Source organism: Miniopterus natalensis, chromosome 2 (assembly GCF_054644295.1).
Source record: "Miniopterus natalensis isolate mMinNat1 chromosome 2, mMinNat1.hap1, whole genome shotgun sequence".
Lineage (NCBI taxonomy): Eukaryota > Metazoa > Chordata > Mammalia > Chiroptera > Miniopteridae > Miniopterus > Miniopterus natalensis.
In genome coordinates, this window is record NC_142082.1 from 178,834,516 (window position 1) to 178,861,571 (window position 27,056).

At 38.6% G+C, this 27,056-nt stretch overlaps 1 protein-coding gene across 26 annotated transcripts in view; it reads right to left on the reverse strand.

The window, feature by feature from the left end:
• Positions 1–27,056, reverse strand: part of RBFOX2 (RNA binding fox-1 homolog 2) — a 249,361-nt gene that overhangs the window by 48,766 nt on the left and 173,539 nt on the right. For 23 of the 26 annotated variants that reach the window (XM_087814900.1, XM_087814901.1, XM_087814906.1 and 20 more), the window contains one exon: positions 4,351–4,575. In XM_087814900.1, the coding sequence (XP_087671026.1) occupies positions 4,351–4,575 (225 nt within the window). Of the gene's footprint in view, positions 1–4,350; positions 4,576–15,933; positions 16,156–17,432; positions 17,506–27,056 lie in introns of those variants that run through there. The other 3 variants (XM_087814910.1, XM_087814911.1, XM_087814898.1) reach the window with 3 other exon arrangements.

Sequence of the window (27,056 nt, forward strand, 5' to 3'; positions counted from 1 at the left end):
TATCAAAACAAGCTCTCATCTTAAGAGTACAATGTTAAAATCAATTTCTAAAATATATTTCAGAGACAAAATTCCAGGTTTCACTGCTTATTTCTCATTTTTGTATGAGAAGTCCCTTCTTCTGTTCTCCCCATCAATAAGATGGGGCTAACCAACATGAACAAGGTTAGTATTAAAACACAGCAGCAGCTTGCAATAACAAAAAGCACTTGTAAGTGACTTTGATCAGGACAAATGATTTAAAAAGATGGTTAAAAGCAATTATCTTAAAGAACTATTTAAACAAGTAATTTTCACAAAGCATTTATAATTTATTCCCACTACAATACTGTCATTATTAACTTAATTTGATAGGAAATGGAAACTTGGGAGGTACAGTGATTTATTCAAGATAGTTATTGCATAAGGATCACACAATCTTTGACGCCAACCTTACTTTACTCATCCAATCAGCTGTCAAATCCTGTATAGTCTACCTTCATAACTTCTTTAATTCATCCCTCCTCAACATAACCACTGCAACCCCCTAGTCCAGAACCTCATTATCAATTCCAAGCCTAAGACTCTTTCCTACCAGTCTCATGGCTTCTCCACTCATCTTGTATATACAACAGATTCATCTTTTGGAAGTACAATTCTGCTCACTTCCATTTCCCTGCTCAAAACCTTCAATAAAGTCATTTCTCAGTCAGGTATTCAAATACTCTTCCCAATCTGTACTCAGGGACCCTTCTCCTGGCTTATTTCCCATTAGTATGTACCAACACCCAAAGCTTTAGCCAAATGGAAACCCACGCTTTCATTCAAAGACATCTTGATTTTTCCCATCCCTCCAACTCTACGTTGAGAAATGACTTTTCCATTCTTCTCACCACCACCTGTGCATGCTCAAATTCTAGTCACTTTCAATACAAGGCCCAGATCAACACGATCTCCACCAAGAAGGCCTTGATTCTCTCTCCTCTGATCTCCCCTGGCACACCTGTATCTTCTTTCATTCCCCCCCAAAAATTTACTGAGTAACTATTAAGGGCCAGGCACTGTGATAAGTCAGTGAATGCAAAGATGAACAGAAATAAATTTTTCTTTAAAGGCTTACAGTTTAATTAGGGAGACAAAAGTACAGAATAATCACACCTTATAAGTACCACAAAAACTGGACACTTGAGCCTCAATGAAGGATTCACCAATCTGGCTTCACTCGGCACGTCAAGCAAGGCTTCCAGCAGAGCTGACATGGGCTGAGTGGGAACAGAGGCAAGTGCCTGCTAAGAGGACCGATGCACAGCTACACTGTCTTCTGCTGTGGAACCGGAGATGGGGAGCAGAGTGTTGGAGAGGAAGGTATGGACTTTGAATTCTGAACTGTAAATACCTTAACGAACCACAAAGGGCTATTTTATGAACCACAATAAAATACTGTTTGTGGAAACAAATTTTAAACTAAAAAGTGTTATGCAAACTTAAGGTATCATTTATTTATAAATAACAATGCTTCCTATCTACCTTTCCCCCGCATTGCTCTTCAGGCAGAGTGGAAAGGAAGGGGAGACAGAAAGATAGAGGGGCATCAATGTGAGAGACACACATCAATTCTCACACATTGATTGGCTGCCTCTTGCACACACCCTGACCCAGGCCAGGGATGGAGCTGGAGACCCTTCAATCCGCAGGCCAACTCTCTAGCCACTGAGCCAAACCGGCTAGGGCTCCTGTCTACCTTTTGAATTTAATTGGCCAGAGCAATCACCAGACCCATTTTAAGAAACATATGATTAGATAGTAAAAGTTTAACAGAATAATCTATAATGTTGTCAAATCTAGATTTTATGATACACTCACTACTCTACTGCTCAATCTCTATATACACACATCCTCCAAGAACACACACATATACAACTCCCAAAGGCAAATGGCTTAAGAGCAGCAAATCCATACTCATGTTTAAAATGAACACTTAAAAATATAACAAGTATCTTCAACAGAGCTCCCTAATAATTTATTATTTTATTGTTAGCAACCTCCCAAATTATAAAACCTGTGCTATCTCTGTTTGTAGACACAACTTGAAGGGGACTTTCCATTTTCTCCTCAGCACCAATAAATTCAGCATCTAAACATTAAAGTGTCATGTGGATTCCTAATATTATTTCAATATTTCTTTAGGAATTCAAATTGGCCAATAAATACCAAACTGTATAGCAAATTGTTGTCTTAACTGTATAGACTTATATTAAGGAACAGAGCTCGCCTTTCAAACTGTCAGAAACCTACCATCTGGAAGCCTGGAACAATGGGAAACGGTGGCACTGAGGAAAAAGGTAGAGAAATGGGCAATGGCCAGGAGGTGCAGTGAGACCTGTCAACTCTTACACAATGACTCAGGGAAAGGGCTTCTGGCTATGATGGCATGAGCAGGTCAGGGAATCCTCTCCTCAAAAGAGGACAACAGTAAGAATACTGGACAAAACTGTCCCACTGTCATGGCAGGGTTCTGGAAATCAATCAAAGGCAAATAATAAACAGAGAAATTTCTTGAAGAACTGCTAGAGCTTAGAGTAAGGCCAGCAGGAGTCTACAAACTTACTGCCTGGGGCTATTCCAACCCACTAGCCCCACCTCCAATCCCTCAGCAATGCTGGGGAGAACTTGGTTTGATCAGCACAGGGCTGGAGCCATGAAAACCAGTAGACTCAGCCTGGGGCATCTGGAGGAGGGAGACAGTAGAAAACATACAGCTTTGTAGGCTAAAAGTGGGAAATTGAGTAGAAACCTAACGGGAAATACAGTTTTTCTTGCTTGAGGTTGTGGTCTAATTGGGGTGAGTGGTGGGCCAGCCAGAAATCTAAAGGGGAGCCCCTGGAAATGAGACAATTACAGAAGAGCTGGATACACTCTTCTCCCTTTCCTCACTGACTATGAATCTACACAGATGAAGGGGAGATACAAGAAGGTCGAAGAGAAAGAAAAATCCAAGGCAAACTTGAGAATTGGCTGAACTCTTAATGTGCTTCACAACCCACAAACAGATGGTGAAAGTTTTATAAGCTCCAGATGCTTAAGCACAACCTCTGCCCAGATGACTGGCTGACCACTAAGCTATGGAGACACAGAGGTAACTTCTAGCCAGGCTTAAAAGTAAAAAATGAGAGTGAAAATCACTAAGCAGAAACATTAGTGGCTGCATACCATAGAATAGCTTAAGTCCAGGCAAATAAATTAAATCCATTCCAAAGTTTAAGTCAAGGCAAATTACAGAAAACACACACATGTGAATCTTATCATATGTATTAACGGCTGGATAATCTGATAGAGGAAAGGCAAAAGAATATAAAAACTCTAGCTAGATATTTCTATATAGAGCATAGAAAATTTTTACCTTTGGGAAATATATCACACAATCCCAAAGACTGTATGATTTCCTGTAGAATAATATATATGTGATACATACCTACTGCTAATTTAAGACATTTCCTTTACTTTTAGCAAGTTAGTAGTAAGAAGTAAGGTCAAAGAGACTGGGGCCAGGGATTAGTAAAGCAAGTAGAGAGTTTGGATTTTATTCTGAGCATGTTGGGGAACATAAGCAGAACAATAGTGTTATTTGCATTGGTTTTTTTTAAACCTATCTTGGCTGCTATGTGGAGAATGGTGGCAGCAACACAGGAAATAGGGGCTGAGGTCTGAATTAGAGTAGTGACGACGATGATAAACACCTTACACGAACTAGACTCTTTAAAATCACCTAACAGCCACTTGATGTAAGAACTACTGTCTTCATTTTACAGATGAGCAAACCAAGGCAGAAAGAGATTAAATAACTGGCCCAAGGTCATACTGCTAAGTGGGGGCCACATTAGGACCCAAACCCAGGAAATCTGGCAGAAGAGCTGAGCTCTTAGTCATGTAACACTATCCAGCTGTAGTGTTAAGACAGAGAAGAGGTTGAAGTAAGAAAATATTTTCAGGTTACGGTTGCCAGGACTTGCTAATGGGTAAGATGTAGAGATGAAGGAAAAAAAGAAATAAAGAATGACTCACAGGTTTTGCTTGAGCAACTAGATAAAAACAGCAGCATCCCCCTAAGTTTAGTCTCACCAGCACACTTACCTTGTTAAACTGTCTGCTCCACCTCTAGTCTACAAGCTCCTGGGCAGGGGCAGGGCTGTGAGTATGAAGGTTAAAGCCTCATCTTCTAATTACAATGCTTGGAGTAGAACCGAAAGGACATAATGCAATGTAGTGTAATGTAAATGCTGAGTTAACTCAAAGGGTTTCTGGTAGGCCGATCAAGGTGAGATTTCACAGATGACACGCACCCTTCCATTTTCCACCTGAGAATTCACATACCGTCAGAGATCCATTTTGTGCGCTGGGTGAGTTGCTACTCTGCTCCCCGTGGGCCTGCGTACTTCCGTAGAGTGTCAGGTTGTGTTCACTGGTCTGGCCGGCATAGTCCTGAGTGTGTGGCACTCCGTATTCTGTGGGAATTCCGTTCTGTGGAGGAGGTGGAAACGGGATGGTAGTAAAAGGCTGAACCATTGCGTCAGGAGTTGTTGTTGGCTCCTGGTTACCCTATAAGAAACAGTGGGAGAGAGAAAATAAGGAGAAAAAGTGACTTTACGTTCTCATTACATAATTATTTTTAAGGTAAGTATATCAAATTCTCTGAATACTCCCTCACTGCTCAGGTAAAATATAACACTTACTTGACGGCCATTAAAACGCATACTCTCTCAAACAAAACGCATTCAAAGAAAGCTACAGAAAGATCTCACACTATTTTTAAAGAGTCAACCATCATTACTACAATCAGCTATTCTGCATACAATAAAACAGAAAAAAACTACAAAGGCTATTATAAATGAGAAATATGTGATCATGAATTGGGAAGCTTGATATTCTTAAGATGATCATGCACCCAAAACTCCACAGATCCAACCATAAACTCAGTGTGTATTTTTACAGAAATTGACAAGCTATTATTAAAATTTATACGGAAATACAAAGGACCTAGAAGAGTGAAAACAATTTTGAAAAAATAACAAAAACTGAAGGACTTATACTACCTGATTTCAGACTTATAAAGCTACGGTAATCAAAACAGTGTGGTACTGGCTTAAAGACAGACAAATAGGTGAATGAGAAAGAAAAGAAACCAGAGACAGACACATGCATGTACAGTTAGTATTAAGGCATCAAATCAACTCCATGGGGGAAAGAAAACCTTTCTTGAAAAATGAAAAATTCAATACCCAATGGAAATAAAATAAACCTCAACTCTCATCCCATACATGCAAAAGTTAACAGACCGAAATGTAAGAGCTAAAACTATAAACCTTTTAGGGGAAGAGAAAGGAAAATCTTCACAACTTCATAATAAACAAAGAATTCTTGGGACACCAACAATAAGAACTATTAAAGAAAAGGTTGATAAACTGGACTTCATAATAATTAAAAACCTGCTCTTTGAAAGACACCATTAAGATAATAAAAAGACAAGACAGAGACTGAGAGACAGTATCCACAACACACACATCTGACAAAGAACAGGTATCCAGAGTCTGTAAGAACTGTTACAAATTATAATGAAGGAAAAGCATTTTTTTAAAAATGGGCTAATGACTATAACAAACAACTTCCCACAAAAAGATATACCAATGGGGAGAAAATACATGGATGGAAGGCTCAACAACCACATGTATCAGGGACATGAAATTAAAATCAAATGAGATACCATTTTACACTAGAATGGCTAAAACACAGAAAACACCAAATGTTGACAAGGATAAGAACTTTCATACATTGCTTATAAAAGTGTAAAATGGCGTATCCACTTTATAGGACTGTTTTGCAGTTTTACTTTTTTATAAAGTTAAAATACTACCAGGGAATCAATGGGGGGGGGGGGGCGGCGGCGGGCGGACATCTGTAATACTTTCAACAATAAAGATAAATTTAAAAAATAAAATAAAATATCAAGAATAAAAAATTTTTTTAAATTAAAAATACTGCCTATATATACCCCAAAGGAGTAAAAGCATATGTGTACAAAACACTTGCACAAGACTGTCTGTGGAAGCTCCAATCTGAGACTGACTGCTGAAGTCAACAGGAAAACAGATAAACTAATTGTGGTCTGTTCATAAAATGGAATGCTACAGAGCAAAAAGAAGGGAGGCATAAACTAAATGACAACGTGGATGAATCTTAACACTGCACTTAGTGAAAGAAAGCAGACACAAAAAATACATACTGTGTAATTCCATTCATGCGAAGGGTAAGAATAGCAAGAACAGAAAAAACTAATCTGTGGTAACAGGAATGAGAAAGTAGTTTTTTGGGGGGTGGCAGTAGTTGATGGAAATTTGGTATGGCAGAACATTCTAGAATGATGGAAATGTTATGTATTTTATTATGGATGGTGGTATCAAATTATTAAAATTCATTAAACTGAACTCTTGGTAAATATGTTAATTATAACAAAAAAAGTAGACAATAAAAGCCATCAGCAACCATCTGCTAAATTGTGAAATACTTGTCATTACTTTTAAAAATCAGAAGATAATTACACCCATCACTATTAATACTAATGCATACAATAAGTCAATAAAAAATGAAATGGAGATACAAATAAGAAAAAGAGACAAGTTATCCTTGCAAATATGGCTATGTACTTAGAAAAGTCAAAAGAACTAACTACAGACTAGTAGACCTAATATTAAAAATATCAGATTTAACCTGGCTAGTGTGGCCCAGTGGTTGAGCATCGACCTATGATCCAGGAGAGCTGGTCAGGGCACATGCTCAGGTTGCAGGCTTGATCCCCAGAAGGGGGCGTGCAGGAGGCAGCCAATCAATGACTCTCTCATCATTGATTTTTCTGTCTCTCTCTATCTCCCTCTCCCTTCTTCTCTCTGAAATCAATAAAGACATATTTAAATATATACATCAGATTTATACATAACTGTTTTAAAACTAGCAGTAACCAGTAACTCAAAAGAGTAACAAAATTTATATTATAATAGAAAACATACACTATATAATATAAAACAAGATACAAATAAATAGAAAGATACATTTTGTTTCTGGAGGAAAACTTAATAATGTTAATCCTTCTCAAAATAAATGTATGCCTAATGTCATTTCCAATCAGAAGCAAATGTGTCTGGGAAAGGAAACAGGACTAAATACTTTTCCAATGTGTATATGAAAACCCACTAGGAAAGTTTGGAAAGACAAACTATGAAGTGGGACATACTCTATCGTGTATTAAAGCTTGCCACGAAACTACTGGGACTAAACAGTAAGATTTACAAAGGGATGAATGGAACAATGATAATCCTAAAAAAGAGTCGAGTTTATATGGAAACTTAATAGAAGATAAAGGTGGCATTTCAATTCAGTTGGGGGTGGGGTGGAGGAATGGTTTATCACACAGTATTTGTAAAAGTTGGGTACCTACCAGAAAGAAAATAAAATGAGCCCCTCAGCTTATAGTCCATACCAAAAATGTTCCAGAGGAATAAAGTCTAATATAACAACTAAAACTGTAAAAATACAAAAAAATCTTGGGAGTATAACTGGAGTCTGGAGAATTTTAAAGTGAAACAGGAAACCTAAAAACCAGAAAGGAAAAAAAAGGACAGATTTGGCTATGAGTCAGGAAGAACAGAAGAGGGAGCGCTGCAGGGAGGACAACAGGAAGGGACAGAAAGGGGCGGCAAAGTCAAAGTAAAGACACGGAGGGCGTTCAACGGGTGGGAAAGACAATGGGTCCTACCATCATAATGCAAGAGTAAGTTACATAAATTGATAAGAAACACAACAGAAAAAGAGGCAAATGGAATTATTCACAGAAGATGAAATACAAATGGCTGATAAACATGCACAATCTCACTAACAAATAGAAATGCATATTAACAGCAAAATAAGTCGAATTTTTAGTCATAAATAAAAAAATTAGAAAATTTTATTGAGGTGTAATAAACTGTATCTATTTATAGTTACAATTTAGTCAGTTTGACATATATGTACATACTTCATATGCACACACATGAAGTCATCACCACAATCAAAATAGTAAACATATCTATCCGAAATCCTCAAGTTCCCTTGTACTCCTAATAATAAGCATATATTACTTTTGTAATAAAGTCTACAAAGTATTTTTAATATAAAAGAGAATGAAAAGAAAAATGTAATCAATAAGAGGAAGCCAATATGCTGAAGCACTGAATTATTGTACCGTCCTTAAGAAAATGATAGTGACATTCCCTAGAGATAAAGATTCACTAGTCTTTCATTTTAAAGTTATACAGCATCAAAATTCTGCAGTCCCCAGTGCCCGAGAATCATTTCTACATGGTACTAAGGTTTGCTTTACAGAAAAATCTTCCCATTGTTTAGTTCTTAGGAAAACAAAATAATTCTCTTCCTCTCCTTCAAATTATTCGGTGCTGTATCTCTATGGATCTGCCTACCCACCCACCCACCCACATCACGCAGGATGCTTCAGAAGCCCTCGCAGGATTTCCTGCCTGAAGGCAGGTACGAAAGAGAGCATTCAAATTCAGGCGGACTGGTGAATGAAAGGGAGTGAGAGCACCGAAGGTCTCCACAGATCTACACTCTAGCTCCAGGCAGAAATAAATCTTATAGGGCACAGGGAGGGGCCCCTAAGTAATCTGCGAAGGCTAAAAGACACTCTTCCCCAGCTCTGACTAACATGGCGAAGGGGACTTCGAATGCTCTGCCTGGGCTCCTCGCCCTCTCCTCTCTGTCCTCGAGCCCTGCTGGGCCGGCACTCCAGCGCGCTGGTGCGGGTAGTCACCCTCCCACAGGGGCAGTCTTGACAAAGCCAGCTCAGCCAACTGAAAAAACACCTCGACTAGCAGTGGGGGACAAGGGAAGGGGAAGGTAAAAACACTCTGCAGGATCTACCTGCAGCCTCAGCACCATGTATTTCAAAGAAATGCAAGAGAGAAAAGGAGGAAGGTCAGGAAGCAATTCTTGGTAGATTACAGAAATGTTAGATTTACAGAAATGTTTTTTATTTTTGTTAAACAAAAACCACCATTATACTTACATACTAAGGGAATAAAATTGGGATAGTGATTTCATATTTTATCTCATACATTCTGCAATGTCTGAAAAATTTCCCAAGTATATATTATTATTATTAAAAATGTTAAATGGTTGCTGATTTCTATTCAATTTCCAGGTCATATTCCAGAGTTATAAGTCCAGAAGAGAAGTACTGTAGCTCTCAGCAAACTATGATAACAGTTCACATGATTATTTCTAGGCAAAAATTTACCTCTGTATTTGTGTGAAAATGTTTTGTTTTTAATACCACAGGCTAAAGCAGCTTGTGTCTCTCATCTGAGAAAATGAATGATTCACTGAACATCTACCATGGGTCCACAACTGTGGTAGGCACTGAGACCACATAACAAAAGTTAGAAATGAGTGAACGGTCACATTGGGGAGGTTGCTGCAAGTATGCAAAACTTCAGTACAGTTTAGAGCAGTAGGTGTGAGTACTGAATTGGTGACACAGAGGTTCACCAGTCCCTGCTAAATACATCCTGAACGCCAGACGCTCTCACCTGCATCAGCAGCTTACATGCAATGAATGCTCATTATGTATCTAGCAATACACTAAGCACTTTATATACACAAATTCATTCAATTCTCGAACCCTATCAAGTACATATCCCATTCTTTTTCTTTTACAGGCAAGGAAACTGACATTTTAAAAGGTTAAGTATCTTATCAAAGACCACTCAGCTAGTAACTGGCACAAGCAGACTCAAATCCAAGCCAATTCTAAAGCCGGTGTTCCTAGTCACTACTCCATGTGGCTTCTCCAGTGGGGTCTTTAACCAATTTCCCCCCAGTCATGTCATACACAACCCCTAACTCTAATTGTATGTCACAGTGAATCGAGACAACTCAATATTCCCCCCAGACGGTGCTTTCCCAAACGCAGCTAGATTGCCATGGCAGGGATCACTGTCCTTCCCCAAGCTACATCCTCTATCAAGAATAGTCATGTAGAACGAAAAACTTAGCTGGCCATATAGGATCGACTCCATCGTTCTCCATGGAGCCAGGCCTAGAAAAGAAGTATGGCAGAAAGCAGGGGTCAGCACTTCTGTAAAGGACCAGAGAGTAAGTAGTATCTTAAGTTTGCAGGCCACAGTCTCTGATAGGACGACTCAACCCCGCTGTTCTAACACAAAGGCAGCCACAAATGTGTTTTTCCTTTAAATCACATGCAGTAACTAACAGAGGTGATACATTATCGTATATGGTCTTTTGGTGTACAATGTGAAATATGCTAAATGTTTTAACTCTAAATTCAAATATACTATTGCAGTACATTTGTTACTATCTAACAGAAAAAATGTATAACCCAAGGACCAAGTCTCAGCCCCTTTATCAGTCTATTCCTCACCCACAGCCACCTCAGAACTTCAACTCTCGTGGGTGGCTTCTCAGGAGTTTTTAGGTCTAACCAGGTCCTTTCTCCCAAGCTTTCATGGGAGCGAAAGTAAAAAGAAGAGCATGAGTCTGACAGACAGGCCTAAGTTTGAATCCAAACTACACCTCTTATCAGACATGGATAAACCACTTACTTAACCCTTTCCAGCCGGTTTCTCTGTCTGCAAACAGGATTGTTTACTTCAGAAGATTGTTGTGAGGATTAAATGAGAGCAAGTGAAACTCATTAATATGGTACCAGCCATTCTAATTAATTAGGTTTCTTTGCTTGCTTCCAATTCTTCCAGGTGCACATTCCCAACTCAGACTGGATCTTTCCACCCTAAGTGTCCCACTATTATAAACTCTGTATATCTAAAAAGTAAATTTACTGCCTTCTTATTTCTGCTAATTGAGTTAGCCATTTTTTTCAGTCAACTAGACTTACTTGAAACCTCTCCTTACCCTTTATGATATTTTGCTCTATGTACTGCTTGGGGTAAATGGTCTGCTTTGTTATTGTTTCTTAAGCATAGCCTCTGATCCTACTTAATTATTCTGAGTATTACTTAATCAATTATTACTTAATCAATTATTTACTGACATTTAGGGAGACACAAAAATAAGACTTTGCTTCTGGAGGGCCAAGTTTAAAAGGTGAGAAAGGCACGTAAACTAATAATTACATCAATGTTATTTGTGATGCAAATAAAGCTAAGCATAAAGTGTTACAGAACATAGAAAGAATGGCCCAAAATGTAACTGCCTTCATTTTTCTATAATAATTAAAGTCTATGTAATACTGAGGAGAGAAGAGTATTTTTGTTTGTTCATATCTTCCCATTTATTTTTCAACTTCATTCAAGTATTTTCAGGTTGGTAATCCTGCATCCCACATATCTAGTCAGCTATTGTGCTGCTCCCAATGAACTTGCTCCAAGTCCTAAAAGTTTCCCACTTCCCATTACATCTATGATCAGAATGGATCACCAACAGAAATAGATCAGCATTAATTTTATTCGCACTAGCATAAAAAAGAATCACTTTGTTATTTAGGTAGAGAGCCTTCTCACCAGTTCACCACCACTAATGTCACTAATCATATTCCCAATGCTGTAGATATAAAAAGGAAATATTTTTACCTTTAAACATTTTAATGATGATATCACTTTTCTCCCCTGGGATTTGCTTAGGTAGGCTCAGATTTCAACTCTACCTGTCTTTGTATAAAAGTTTACAAATGCTCTACACTGACAGCACCTAAGGAAAGGCCTCTCATTCTTCTCAGCTCTAGCACTAACAGCAGTGATTTCTGCCCATATCTGCGATCAAAGGGAAAAAAAGCACTATATAACTGTTATTGCAGAGAGGTAAGAAAACTGGATTTAAGATAACCTAGAATCAATTAAAAATAAATTTTAAAAACTATGTAGAAGAGAGAAAACCCAGAGAAATAAAATGGGAATAAATATGTACAAAGAAAACAAGGTACACTTACTAGACATAAAGTGAAATTCATTCCAGACTCTCAATTTACCGACGTATTTAAATCGAGTAATGACAAAAGTAAGTCAGATCAATGTTTCCTCTCTCACAGTGAACATAAATTATACTCAGAACCGTAAGATGTTGGGCAATCTGAGGGTAAATTAGAAACTGGGAGGAAAAACCTCTACATGAAGTTTCCTGTAGTCTCCAATTTTTATGTACAAGTTGAATTCCAACAGTTCATTCTTCATTTGGTTGTCTGTAACTTAGTTGATGGCTGGGATCTCAAGGAATTTCACAAAAATAGATTTAATGATTATATGATAATGATTATAGTAATAAAAATCCAACCAACTGAAATATAAACTTGAAGGGAAAGTACTGATTCCAAGAAAGGAGTCCAGGGACACATCTATTCCTGCTGTAGTCTAAACAGTAAGATCACTAACCCCTAACCCCATGCATGTGGACCCACTTCCACTACATTCAGCCGTCCACACCCACAAACTCATCTTTTACCTAGTTCCTTGAGTACAGGGATTACCAGATTTTCTCGTGCCTAACAACCACTCTGGGAATATATATAATTTTTAAATCAAGATCCATTCCCTACATATTATGATTGAGAAAGACTGCTTTAAGGCCTTTGGCTGGGCAGAATGGGAGAGAATTACGGTGGTGGGAGGTGCCTCCAGAAAATGCCATGAGGCACCTACACTTCTAGAAGGGTGAAGATTAGGAAAGGAATAGGTTATAAGAAGAAGGTAACAGTAGCGATAGATGTAAATTACCTGAAAGTAGAGGACTGCCTTCTTATATGGAACCCACAGGTGACATGCAAACCTAATAATAGGTCCTTCTTTTAGTGTGGGGAGAACTGAAAAACTAGGACCCAAAGTAGGAGTTTGTGACAGCCACACGAAGGGGAGATGAAGTACAGGAGGGAACTAAGTGCAATCTTGAGCTCTTGCTCAAGACAACAAATAAAAATGAATCAGGAAATACAATATACTTAGAATAAAAATAACAACAGGATCTGGTACATGCAAGTCTAAGGACAGGTCTAGGCTTGGCCAACAATCCTACAAACTTGCCAACAAATGATGTCTTCAACACACATACACACCTACCTCTTTCAAATTACTCAGAGAAAAGCCAGCTCAACCTCTCCCCTGAGTTTTGCCATCTCAAAGCAATGAATATTTAAACACATAAATATTTCAGAACAAAGTCATTCAAACCAATAGTCTATTAGGTTAAAAATGACGAACCCTGTATTCATTTTAATATCCCCAACCTCTTAAAAGCTCTTTCTTCCATATCTCCTGAAAGCAGTATTTAGAACCTCAAACGCCCATGAGTCATGTCTTCTACCAGCAACAAAAGACAAGAGATACTCTAGGTCAGCTACCTGCTTCCTTGGAAACGGAAGGTTCTACACACAATTAATGATTGGTAGCCTATTCTATTCAATGTAATTGTTGATTTATACAATGCACAAATGATTATTCTTTTTCTCGTCCAAACTTTTCACTACAACTTAATTTATTCTTTATGTCATCTTCATGAACAATTAAGTTTGCATTTTCTATATGTTGAAAGTTAAACTGGAATATCCTTGAACATAGCCATAACTCAGTTTCAGAATGAAACATTAGCAAGATTTTGTAGTGCCTCCTGAATCATAAAATATCTAATTATTCTTCATAGATTTTTGCACTGGATGAGTGATTCAGATGATATACATATAGTAACAGACAAAATTTTCCCCTATACCCACCCATCCCAGAACATAACTGCATTTTGTCTGAACTACAGTTATATGATGGTGATTTCAGAAGTAAAGCCCCTAAGTGGATCAGGGTCTGAATCTTAATTCCTCACCAAATGATGCACACATAGTAGTTAATCTTTAGAAAATGCTTGCTAAATTGAATTAACCAGGTAGTTGAACATCTGCTTCTGAAGTAAAAAATCTGTAAAAGAGATAGAAACCTTTCTTTCTCTCAAGTTTTAGGAACTCTGCAGAAAGTTTACCACAATATAATCATTCATAAATATTTACCATAGAAAATGAGTTATTTCAGTTCTACTAAATATGAATATTAATTGAAAGGCTACATGTGAGAGTTCACATTATGTACTGTGAAGTGAAAAAAATAACTCTCTTATTAACTCTCACCCAAAAGAATCTTTCTTTTAATAGTTCTCCTTTCCTCTAACTTAACCTCAACGTAATCAATTTTCCAAGCAGCTGCTAGAATATTTCTAAAATACAATCTAAATCAGATGCTGCTAATTCTCTTCTTAAAATCCTAGGTTCCTCAGTGCCTAGTCTCAATCCAAACACCTGTGTGTAGAAGTCCTGCCCCTTGCTGACCTCAGCTGTTCACCTTTAATTCCTGCCATCAAATATTTACTGAATACCTAGCCTGTGTTAGACACTTTGTTCTAGGTTCTGCGGAAACAATGGTGATTAAAAAGACAAAGTTTCTGTCCTTCTGGAGTTTGCATTCTAGTAGGGAGAGACAAATAAGCAGGCAGTCAAAACAAGAAACAGATGGCACGCGGTGGAGAAAAATAAAACGAGAAGATACATAGCATGGGGTTGGAGGCATGGAGGACCACTATTGACACAGGGTGGTCGGGGCAGGTAACATCTGAGCAGACGCCTAAAGAAATTCAGGGACCAAGCCAAGTGTGTACCTGGGAGAACATTCCTGACAAAGGGAACACAAACAGGAAGGCTCAGAGGTGGAAACATGCTCAGCTTACTGTAGGAACTAGGAACAAGGAGGCCCGTGCGATGGAGTTGGAATAAGCAAGGAACAGAGTGGCAGAGCAGGGGATGGAGAAAGGTGGCAGTGGGGAAAGAGCCACGCTGGGTAGAATCTTGTAAAGCTTAAGCCACTGCAGGGATTTGGGCTGCCATTCTCCAATGAGTTTGAGCAGGGAACAGCAGTGGTCAGCTTTAGGTTTTAATGGATACTCAGCAAAGGCAGGTAGATCAGTTAGGTGGCTATAAGAATAACCCAGCTGAGAGGTGAGAGTGATTTGGCCCAGGTGGTACTCTTATGTATAGCAAATCCTGGAAGACACCTTGTGCAGTTTCACCTTCCAGTTTCCTTGCACCTGCTCTTCTTTCTGCTTAGAAAGCCTTTCTCCTTTCTACCCATCTGGCTAACTTGTACATACTCTTTAATGTTTGGTTTGACCATCTACTGCTCCCTGAGGTTTCTCTGATGCACCCAAATAGGAAAAAATAATTCTCTCCTCTTACCCACCTTTGAAGCTAATACCTAACTTTATTATAGCACTTCTATTCTATCACAATTAGTTACTTACACAGCTGCTGCCTCTATAGAACATGAACTCTTTGAGGAATGGCAACTGTCCAGGTCTAATTCATCTTTTTTTATTTTTGTTAATCTTCACCTGAGAATATTTTTTCCATTGATTTTTTAGAGAGTGGGAGGGAGGGAAAAAGAGAGAAAGAAACACATCAATTGGTTGCCTCCAGCACACACCTGACTAGGGCCAGAGACTGAGCCCGCCACACTTCTGAGCGAGGACCGACGCTTGAATTCATCTTTGTATCCCAGGGGCTGCCTTAAAAGCACTCAGTAAGTGTTTGTTCAAGGAAAAAGAGAAATACATATAACCCAGTGAAGTATGTAAGCAACTACAGACATTTGTTATTTTTGAAGGTTATAACCAAAATTAGTACAAAGACCAAGGAGCAGTAATTGTGCACAATCTCTCTGAAGGCATCTCCTGAAGCCAGGTGACCAGCAACGCGGTTACGGAGCTCTGGCCAGCCTTTCTTCCTTGTCTTCACTCCCCTTTCCTCACCCCGCTTTCCTGAGATTGCGCTCCCTCATAAAGTATCAGGAGGTGAGATTTCGTCTCAGGCTGTTTTCTAGGGAATGTGGATTAAGGAAATCATCTGTGTCTTACCTCTTATATTTTCCATCTTCATGTCTTGAAGCTCTACATTTTGGGAGATATCTTCAACTTGATTTTCTATCCTTCTATGGCATGTTTTTTTTACAATCACATTCTTAATCTCTAACCTTCTCATTGCACATTCCCAAATTCTTCCCTTTTCATTACACCCAGGACTGGTTTTATGAATGTATTATCTTCTTGAGTCTGACTATATTTGCTGGAATGCTTTAAATTCTCCTCTGTTTCCTGGATTATCTCTTTCCTCTAGGGTCAAGTTTTCTTTTTCTTCTGGTTTCTTTCATGTTGACTGAAAGTTCCTCTCATAAGACTGATGATCCTCATGTACTGGTGACCCAGGTATAAGCACTGGGTTAGCTGGTGTGGGTTCCTCCACTTTTGTAGAAGTAAATATTTTCTGATTAGGTCTCTCCCTGGAATTAAAGTTTTAACTGGGAACTCAGTATGAGATAAGAAAAAGCATGGCAATTGGCAAGCGCTGCTAGGGGAGCGTGGAATGACCCCCCTTCCGTATCCCCTAAATATCAGACTACAGGAAGAGGTGTCAATATCCAATACAGAAAGAATTAAGTATCCCCAAACATTCCGATCAACTTCTTTCAAATTGAACAATCCAGGGTTTTTGTTCTTCCTTCTCACTGCTGGAGAAAGGGGGCAGTAAATCCTGGTTACTTGTTGGGAAGGGGTGGGAAAGGCTGCGGCGCTGCCAAGGAGTTGAGTTATCCTCTATATAATGCTCACGGAATCCCTGTTTCACGCCTGCTCTGAACCCAGAATCTCTTTGGGGTGCTTGCTGGGCAGACTGGTTCCCACACCACTCACACCACTAGCAGCCTCCTTGAAATGCTAGGCTTTAGCTGCTCCATTTCATCCACCAATTGGTTCCCACTTGCTTTAACTTTTCCAAAAATTTATTTAACCCTCCTGTTTATTAGTAATATTGCCCTTCACCCTCTTCTTTTTGCTATTTATTTCTTTTTGTACTTCTATATTGTTAGTTATTTCAGTGGGTTTCTCATGAGAGAAGAGTGAAAGTATCTACTGTCTTGACCAGAAGTCATGATTTTCTATAAAACATTTCAACCTTAGGTCAGCTCCAGAATTCCAGGTTCCTTTTTAATTTTGAGAAAATATGTAAGTTTATAAACGTCTATGTTTCTTTAAAATAACCCTTTAACCACACTAAGATTTATTACAAGCAAATTAGAGAAGCTTAAGGGAAAATGAAGTGTTTCCTACAATTCTTAAGACAGCCCTTATACTTATTAACACTTTAATAAATCAGATACATTTCATTACAGGAAGCAAAGCAAACCAGGCAAGTAACAGAACTAAAAGTGTACAGTAAGGCATAGTCCAAGTACCATCCACAAGTACATCCAGCACTAGGTGTTAAACATTATTCTAAGTCCTGACAAACACAAAAGATTTTCAATTCAAGGGCCTAACCACTCTCAGAAAATAAAGCAAAACAAAAATCAAGTATTTACCAATCAGGATGCCTAACTCTTCACACATCCCGCCTTCTTCATGAATGCAACTGTGTGAAGATCAGAGGGCAGCCTAAAGGGAGGAAAACATTTCCCGTTACCCCACTGATCTCTAACACGTAGATCAATAAGGCCTGCCCTGAGCTCTGACCCTTCAGTCAGGAACGGCAATGAAATATAAATCCGTGACTGCAGTATGAATCCTTTATCACAATGAGACAAATAAACCTAGAGAAGAAATGAGACTCCGATGCTAAGAGAGGTTATCAAGAAGCTATATCATAAAGCAGCTGTCACAACGGAGGAGGAAAACCTGTCTCAGAGTAAGGGAGGACATTCAACTTGAGAAAGGTGGCACGCAGAAAGACTAAGAATGGGGATCTAAAATCAGCTCCTAAAGCACCAACCAAAGCTGTCTATAATGGTTGCTTAGTAACGAAGCATTCCCGGATTTCTTTCCACATTTCCTATCTTTCCATGCCAAGTCAAATTCTCAAAAACAAAGACAAAAAATTATCTTTAAGCATACTCAAAAAAATAAAATAAAAAAAATCGAAAGGGGCACCTATTTCTTCTTCTCATGTAACATCTTTCGCACCTAGACCTTCATTATTATTATTATCACACCAACTAGACTAGCTTCATTCAAAAATTATTTTCCAACAAAGAATACCCCAAGATACACGATTTCTATTCATTTGAAGATTTTTCCCTTTCAGGAATGAGCAGCATATAGACTTGATATTTTAGCCTCTCTAAATTAAACATCTTTTGTTAAAAGCCTGAACTTCCTAGGCGGAAGTTCTGAAGGTAGAAGTAACACCAGACACAGACTATGGAAAAATCAGTTCTAGCTCCAATTCTGCCATTACCTCACCATATGACCTTGAACAACTTCGCTTTCTCCCTGGATCTGGATCCTGATTTGTAAAATAAAGACTACCCTAGCTCTAAGAATCTATGATCCTGTGATGAGGCCTTACCAAAGGAGCAGCAGACAGTAGAAGAAGAAACATGTATGCTACCATGTGAAACTGAGTATTTTGTTCTGTAATGGAAAGAGTCAATAAGCAAAGTGCCATTAAGTTGTTTATCTGTTCCCCTGCCAAAAGTGGCTAAGAGCTACTCTAAACAGGCAATACTTGGATTTCCCTCTTACCCTGCACAAATGTTCCCATATGAAATACTAAACCATCGAACTGTAAAACCTCTGTGCTGAGATAAAATTTCAGGAAACTAAAGTTGTGTATAGAATAAACAAATTGATCAATTCTACAGTTATCCCAGAGGAACCTAAGGGTCCAAGAAAATTAGTAGACATTTCTTAAGGTTTTGGCCACAGGTGAGTTACAGAGATTTTTCTTATATATAAAAAAGTTAAATATTATGGCCTGTATTCTTCATATTATACTTAATGTAATGGTTACTACACCCCCCCCCCCCCCCAAAAGAGGTAAATAGCATAAACTAGGGAATAAGATAAAGGTGGGTGACTCTGGACAAGTCACTAAACCTCTTGATGCCTTATTTTTTTCATCTGTAAAATGAGAAGGACGGCTACCTAATGGGTTACCTGTAAGAACTACCTAATGGGTTACCTGTAAGAACTCACTGCAATCCTATATACAAAATCCTTTGCTTCTGGCTTAAAAAAAAAAAGTGGTAGAGATAATCATCATCAATACTGTGAAGAAAAAAGAGCAAGAGTGTATATATAGTCCACAATATAAGACCTTAAAGGTCTTCCTCTTCTTTCTCATATAAACAGTCACAACAATACAAACAAAGGGGGTAGGGAACCACGTTCTTCTTACTAAAGGCTTTATATAAAACAAGGCTAAGCGACATGAAACCAAACAGAACCCACACATTCCTAGGCTCTCAAAAATGTCTCCTGGTTCCTCAAGGGAGAAAAGTGTAACACATATACTTGGATGAACTTTTGGTCACAGTTGCTATGCTAGGAAATGACAGTCTGGCAACCATTTTATTTAATTAATTAATTTATTTTTTAATCCTCACCTGAGGATATTTTTTCTACTGCTTTTCAGAAAGAGTGGAAGGGAGGGAGAAGAGAGGGGGAGAGGGGAGGGAGGGAGAAGGAGAGAAAAGGGGGGGAGAGAGAGAGAAACATTGATGTGAGAGAAACACATGGACTGGTTGCCTCCTTCGCTGGGGATGAGCCTGCAACCGAGGTACGCGCCCTTGGCCAGCATCAAACCCGGGACCCTTCAGTCCACGGGCCGACACTCTAACCACTGAGCCGAGTTGGCCAGGGCAGCCTGGCAACCATTTTAACTGAAGTCTTCCCAAAAGCTCTAAACAGTGCCATCTACATTCTTCAGTATTTCTGAATGATCATCATCTTTACAGTCCCAAGTGCCCCCCCCCGCCCATCTTCCACACAGTTTAAGTGAACTAACAGTGCTTTGGCGTTTCTCTTTCCTTATCTGCTAGAATTGCAACGATACGTGATCCACAAGAGAAAAGAATCTTTCTCCTTCTCTACAGCAGACCACAAACCATGCTTCACTACAAAAACACGAACACTATTTTCCCTGTGATCGTGTGCACACATATTTGTTAATTGTTTTTACCTTTAGTCTGATCAGTCCTACACACTCTCTGAAACTATTCTGCCACTGACTCTCATTCAATACTCAGTAATTTGGTTCTAGATTCAGATAATGTCTTGTATAACTCACACACAACAATACATGCCATAGCCTTTCCTCTCACCCTTTCCACCTCAGCCAAACTTCCCAAACTAATTCTTTCCTCAGAATGAATTACTGACATATTAATGTAAGTTACCATATTTCATCTTGTATTTTAATTATTTATGCATCTTATGCATTCTACTCCTTGAAATTACTGTTCAACTGACTTTTCATTAATAAATTAGGAATATATTAAATGAGATACCACTTAATTTTCATTTAAAAATAAGTGGTCTTACTGCTACCTCCAATCAAGATGGAGTAGCAAGGACCATCTCAAACAACTAAAAATCAGAAAAAAATACATGAAACAGCACTCAAGGCATTGCACAGTAGATAAAAAACGACAGTGATCCCTGAGACAGGAAACAACCAAGGTGAGCTTTGTAACTGCCCCAGCTAACTGCCTGGAGAAAGTTTCCAGGCTGTGACACAGAGAGAGGGAAGCGAGGCAGAGCCTGGTGGTCTCCATGAGTTGAGAAGATCAAGCTAGGAGTCTAGAGAAGCCAAGACAGCTCGAGTTCACAGGGAAGAGTACTGCAGAAGAGGAAGCTGCACAGAGACAACTCTGAAGATCTCAGTTAAGTAACGATCACCACATGTACCCGAGGAACTACCTGAGGCTAGAGAAACGACCACCTGACAGAGTTGAAGGGAATAGTGCTAGGAGCTCACCCAGTGTCAGGAATAAAGCCTGTTCTCAATGAGAGTGGTAAATGTAAGGAGCACCAGTTAGGGTGCTAAGAATCTTGTCTCAACTTGCATGGAGAAAAATTAACCAGAGATCAAACAGAGCTCTGGTCATATCATAAAGCTTGAAAACGAGAACTGAAAGGATCAAATTATTTCTATAAAAATCAGCTCAAGAATATTTATAAAAATTTAAAAATACCTAGCATCTTACAAGGTAATATTCATGTTTGGCATCCAATCAAAAACTACCAGGATTATAAAAAAGCAGAAAAATGCAACCCATAATAGTAGGGGGGGGGGAATCAATCAGTTGCAACTGATCCAGAACTAATAATATAGATGCTAGAATTAGCAGACAGGACATTAAAACATCTGTGTTCCATATGTGCAAGAAAAATGGTATGTAAAAGAGAAAAATATGATCTGAGAAACAGAAAAAAGATCCATATCAAAAATCCTGAGGTGAAAACTATAATGTCTAAGATTTTTTTTAAAAACCCACATTGAATTGGATTAATGGCAGATGAGATATTGCAGAAGGAAAGATTAGTACACTTGATAACACCACAAGAGAAACTATCCCAAAGAAAATAAACAGAGGGAGGAAAAAAAGACTAAAAACACAATGAACATGGAGCCTTGAAAATGACATGGAATGACTATGGTCTAATACATGTGCTTGCTGACAGCTTTTCAAAGTTAGTATGCAAAGAATCTAACTCTAGGTCATCTTGAGTGGAAGGAAAAGGAGACATGGAGATAGCTGTATTTGATATACTGCCTTGATACGCTAGTTACTATGGTTTGTCAAACCCTAAAATTTCATTGTCACTTTTCCATTTCTCTTTGCCCTATACACACTACTTATTGGGGTGATCCTCTTTTTCCCCCTTTCCTGACTTCCCAGGAGACTAGAACTCCTATGCCACTTACACACACGCTACCTTCTGGACAAACACAGCCTTGCACAGGAACATCTGCAAGAGATCTGTGTGTTCCTCCAAATAGCTGTTTACTTCAAAATCCTTCTTCCAAATAAAGTGTCCATTTCCAAAATAACATTATATTTTAAGTATTAACTGATTTGAGTAATAAGCACTTAGAATGTGTGATTACTCGAATTGACTCTCCTGTTTTGCATTTCAAAAGAGGACCCTGTCAATGCATCAACATGCATTTAACTAAACCTTTAATGCAAAGAATTAATCATGTGGGAGAAAGAGGTATTCTGGCCCAAAGTAATAATCATGAAATCAAATATATATATATATGAAAAGCAGGAAGTTATGAAATATGGCATATTTGGTGAATTGTAAATGGTTCAGATTTGGAGGTGGGTAGACGTAGAAAGTGGGGAAAAGGGAAGAATCCCCCTATTTTCGGGGGGTAGGGGTGGGGAATGAAAGAGCAGGTCAGGGGTTTCACACTGATCCAAGGTCCCACAGGATCCAAGATAAACTGTCAAAACTGTGTTCCTATCATCAAGCTATGTGGGAAAACTTTCCCTATACTAAAAAAGTATGGAGTACCTGCATCCCTCTAAGGGAGAGGTTGGCAAACTATGGCTTTGGTCCAAAGCTGGTCCACCACCTATTTTTGTACAACCTGAAAGCTAAGCATGGTTTTATATTTTTAAATAGTTAAAGAATATTTGGAAAATATATGAAATTCAAATTTCAGTGTCCATAAGTAAAGTTGTATTGAAACATAGCCACCTCCATTCATTTATGCATCATCCGACTTCTTTCAGGCCAACAGAAGAGTTGGACAGCACGGCCCCACAGTCGAAAAATATTGACTATCTAGACATTGACAGAAAACATTTGTGACTGTCATCTCCAAGTTAAATCTTTCACAATTTCACTCTCGTTACTTAAGTGTCAGTTTGCCTCCTCCAAACTTCTTACAAGGGATCTCATAATCAATATTAGTTAAAAGAACAAAATTATATATAATTTGTGGATATAAAAGTATTCTTTATAATTTCATAAAATTATTGACTTACATTAGCATATGTTCTGCTTAAATATTCCTTTATATATGAAATACTACATTTTGGTTGCAGAACTTTATCCTGTAGTTCTGAATGAATTAAACATCTCCAGTTACATGACTTCAAGTTATAATAAAAAAAAATCATTTCTTTTTGCCCTAGTCAGTTTGGCTCAATGGTTAGAGTGTCAGCCCGTGGACTGAAGGGTCCTGGGTTCAATTCTGGTTTTTCAACACTTTTTTGATACAATTTTAAGATCTCAAGGGAAGTGATCAAATTTACTTTTGCTGATTCTCAATTATGTCATTTGTCGGTCTAATTGGCATCAAAACAGTATTTCTACAAAATAAGTTTTAAAATAAAGATTTCAGTGTTAGAAACCTTTGAGGGATCTGAGCAAGACCTAGAGGTTGAAAGACAGGTAGATTCACACCAATCAGCCAACAGCATGCTTTAAATGGAGTAGAAAAACAATATTCCCCTAAGAGTGAAGGATAATATCCTTATTTTTGAAATTATAAATTATTATTATTATTATCTTATTGATTTCAGAGAGAGGAAGGGAGAAGGAGAGGGAGAGAGAGAGATAGAAACATCAATGATGAGAGAGTCACTGACCGGCTAGCCCACAACCCGGGCATGTGCCCTGACCGGGAATCAAACCATTTCTAACAAAGATACAATGCTTAATAATACTCATATTGATATTTTACTTAGTAATTAGACATAAACGATAAGTCATTCGTATAAATTGACACGATTAATCCAGGATAGTAAAGGCTCTGGAACCATGCTTTCCGATCTATGTAGAATAATTCAAGGACGCAGGTAGAATTAGTCAAGAGAACAGAGTATTGAAGGGAACCACTAGCCAGTATCTTCAAATATTTGGTTTTTATGAAGAAGAGAAATTAAACTACACTATGTGACCAAGGGATGATAGAACTAGGAAGAGTATGAAGACAATAATGGAAACAGATTTTAGCTAACAATATGGAAAATTTTCTACTTTTTAATGACCAAAAATAGAACTATTTATGAGACAGGTAGTATAATGGAAGTGTGTGCAAATTTGGGATTAAATAGATCTAAAGTTTGAAATTTATCTCTCTGTATCCAGAGTTATCAGGTTGCTTGCAAGACCTCTTGAATTTCAAAAGTCTAATGAATGGGAAAAAATAGGAAAAATACCACTAACCTCAAAAGGTGATTGACAAATGATATATGATATAAATATAATAACTGTTATGTATATAAATGTGACCTGTGTGTAAAATAGGTACAAAGCAGATATGCAAAATTAAGTTATTTCCATAACAGTCATTATTCCTGGTGGTTAAGAATAGGGAAGGTGGAGCCAAACTCCTTGGGTTAAATCCTGGCATTGCCACCTTAGGCAAGCTACTTAACCTCTCTGTACACCTGTTTCCTAATTTCTGCAATATGGACATTAATACTATAAGGCTGCTGAAAGGAATAAATGACAAAATATATAAGGCATTGACAAATAGTGCTAATGCATAATATGTACTCTGTAATGTTACCTATTATGTAATATTATAATAATGAACTTTTATTCAATAGTGAATTCCCTGTTATTGCAAGTATTCCATCCTCGAATAAGTAAGATGGAAATTCCAGAAGTAACCAGTCTCAACTAAATTCATTTATATATTCAATGAATATGTACTGAATATGTAATATCTACAGGAGGCATTAGAGTATGGATTACAGTGGTTAAGAGTATGGATTCCCCAAACCTAACCCTAACAACATCCCTCCCCCCAAAAAAGAGTAGACTCCCAAACCAGTCTGTGGATATGAATCCCCATAAACTCTCTCCTTAGGTATAAAAACTTGGGCAAGTGACTAACCATTACATGCCTCAGTTTCCTCTTCTGTACTATGGGGATAATTGCAGAGGTGTTGGAGGATTCGATGAGTTAATGTAGGTAAAGTGCTCAGAACAGTACCTGATAACTGTATATAAGGGTTAGCTTGTTAGCTATTATTATGACTACATTCCAGGCACAGTTCTAGACACCAGGAATATAACAGACTGCTGACAAGGTCCTTGACCCTTTTTGTGGGGAAGGGGCAAAGATAACAACCAAACATAATAAGTAACGATAGGCACTAAAATCAGTGACTCAGGGTAGTGGACAGGGAATGACGGGAGAATTCAAGTTGAGATAGGAAGGTCAATAAAGAGCCCTCCTTTGAGAAGCCACGTGGGGATCTGGGGGAAGAGCGTTTCCAGCTAAGAGAAAACAGAAAGGCCCCAGGAGGATGCAGGCGCACTAACAGAACGGCAAGGAGGCAGTGTCGCTGTTGTGGGAGAGAAGCGCAGCACGACCTGAGGCTGTGGAGAGGCCAGGTTCCTTACCATGCAGGGCCTTAAGAGACTGGAGTAGGGACACAGGATTTTACTCTGAGCGGGAAGGGAAACAACTGGAAGATTTTAAAGCACAGAAGTGACAAAATCAGACCTGCAATTTAAATGGTTCACTTTGGCAATGACCTCTAATGAATTATTTGACACCAAGGTGTCCTGAATTCAATCATCCCAATAGTAAGAGAGGGACATTTAAGCATCTGGAACGGAAACAATACAGCATGACAGCAGACTGCAGCATTTTGAACTGCTTAGAGCAGTGAGCCTGGAGCCCAATGGTAGAGTCACTACATTCAAAACAGCAAACCATTTACTGCAGGGAAACATTCCATCTGTGTTTGCTGGATTTAATATATGAAGTATTGTGAAGAAATGTTTAAGATTTGACAGTGGTTTGGGAATACTGGAAAAAAGAGAAGAACAAGGAATTATGATTCCAGAAGGGACCAACACAGTCAGATTCCAGAGGAACAGTCCATCAAAAGGACGCAGGTGGGCACAGGGGCTGTCATCACTGTGACTGGTTCCTAGTGATGATCTGTCTCAATGTCACATATAGATGTCCAAGAACCACCGAGAGGGATGAGGAGTGATATTCACCTTTCAACTTGGAGATGTACTCTGTAGCAATACAAACTTGAACAGCAGATGGTCCAAGGCTAAGCCAACCTAGTCTCAACTGCAAAACTAAGGAGAAAGATAAAGGAAAAAATAAAGGGAAGGACACAAAGGATGTATGCTTGGGGTGGGGATAAGTGAATGGGAAGAAAAACCATTTAATGAATCAAATTTATTCATACTTATGGAATTCTAGGTGTTCTTTTCAGGAAAGCTAAATAATTTTTAGAATAGCCATATTTTTCAAAAGCCAATCTTGGTCTTGGCAAGGAAATGGTTATAACTGAAGATACAGAGTAGTGTAGAAGAATTCAGAAAGAAACCAAATCTCTGGAAAAAGTGAGGCTTTTTTTGATTCATTGTAAAGGAACATAAATTAGTCTCCAACCCACAATCTCCGCCTACCCCCCAACTTCCCAGAGTCCTGTGCAGCCCATAGAAAGTGGAAAGTGAGCCAAAACAAACAGCGTGGCCTGAAGCTCTGTGGATGAAGGGTGGGATGAGGTTTGGGTGGAACTGGCAGGCAACCGAAGGGAATCACTTTAAAGCAATGCCACAAAATGGAGACTAAATAATCACTGAGGACTTTCAAAATGCACAGAAAATAGGATATGTTTAGCAAAACCATAAAATAGATTCCTTACTCCGATTCATTTAAAACAACAACAAAAAACCCAGAAAGGATAGGAAAAACGAAACAAAGCAAAACATACCTGCTCTCTTATCTGTCAAATTAAACCATAAAACACCCTCCTCTTATCTAATTAAACCATAAAATACCCTCCCTCTCCTCTTCTCCCAACCACCCTGGAAGAGAATAGCTAACTGGCAGCAGCTCAGGTGAAAGACTCCAGCCTTCCAGCTACAAAGGGGAGATAGCAGACAATGGAACTGGTGATTCATTACAAAAGAATACACTCAAGAGAGGCCTGCTGCCACATGGGCTCACTCACTGCACTATTTAAAGGAACAGTCACCCCCTTTCCAACCTCCCTTAGTCTTAACACCTTCCCTCCTCTTGGTCCTGATGGAAAACAGATTTTGAAGAAAATGCCAGCAAAGCACTGAGCTGTCCAAGAAAGGGAGGGCTTTGTGTTCCACAGAAACTGGCAGTCCTATGCCATAGTGGAGTACAAAAATTTTCTTTCACATCCATACTGTGAAATCTTTTCCTTTCTGCCAAGTATATTTTACCTTTCAGCAAC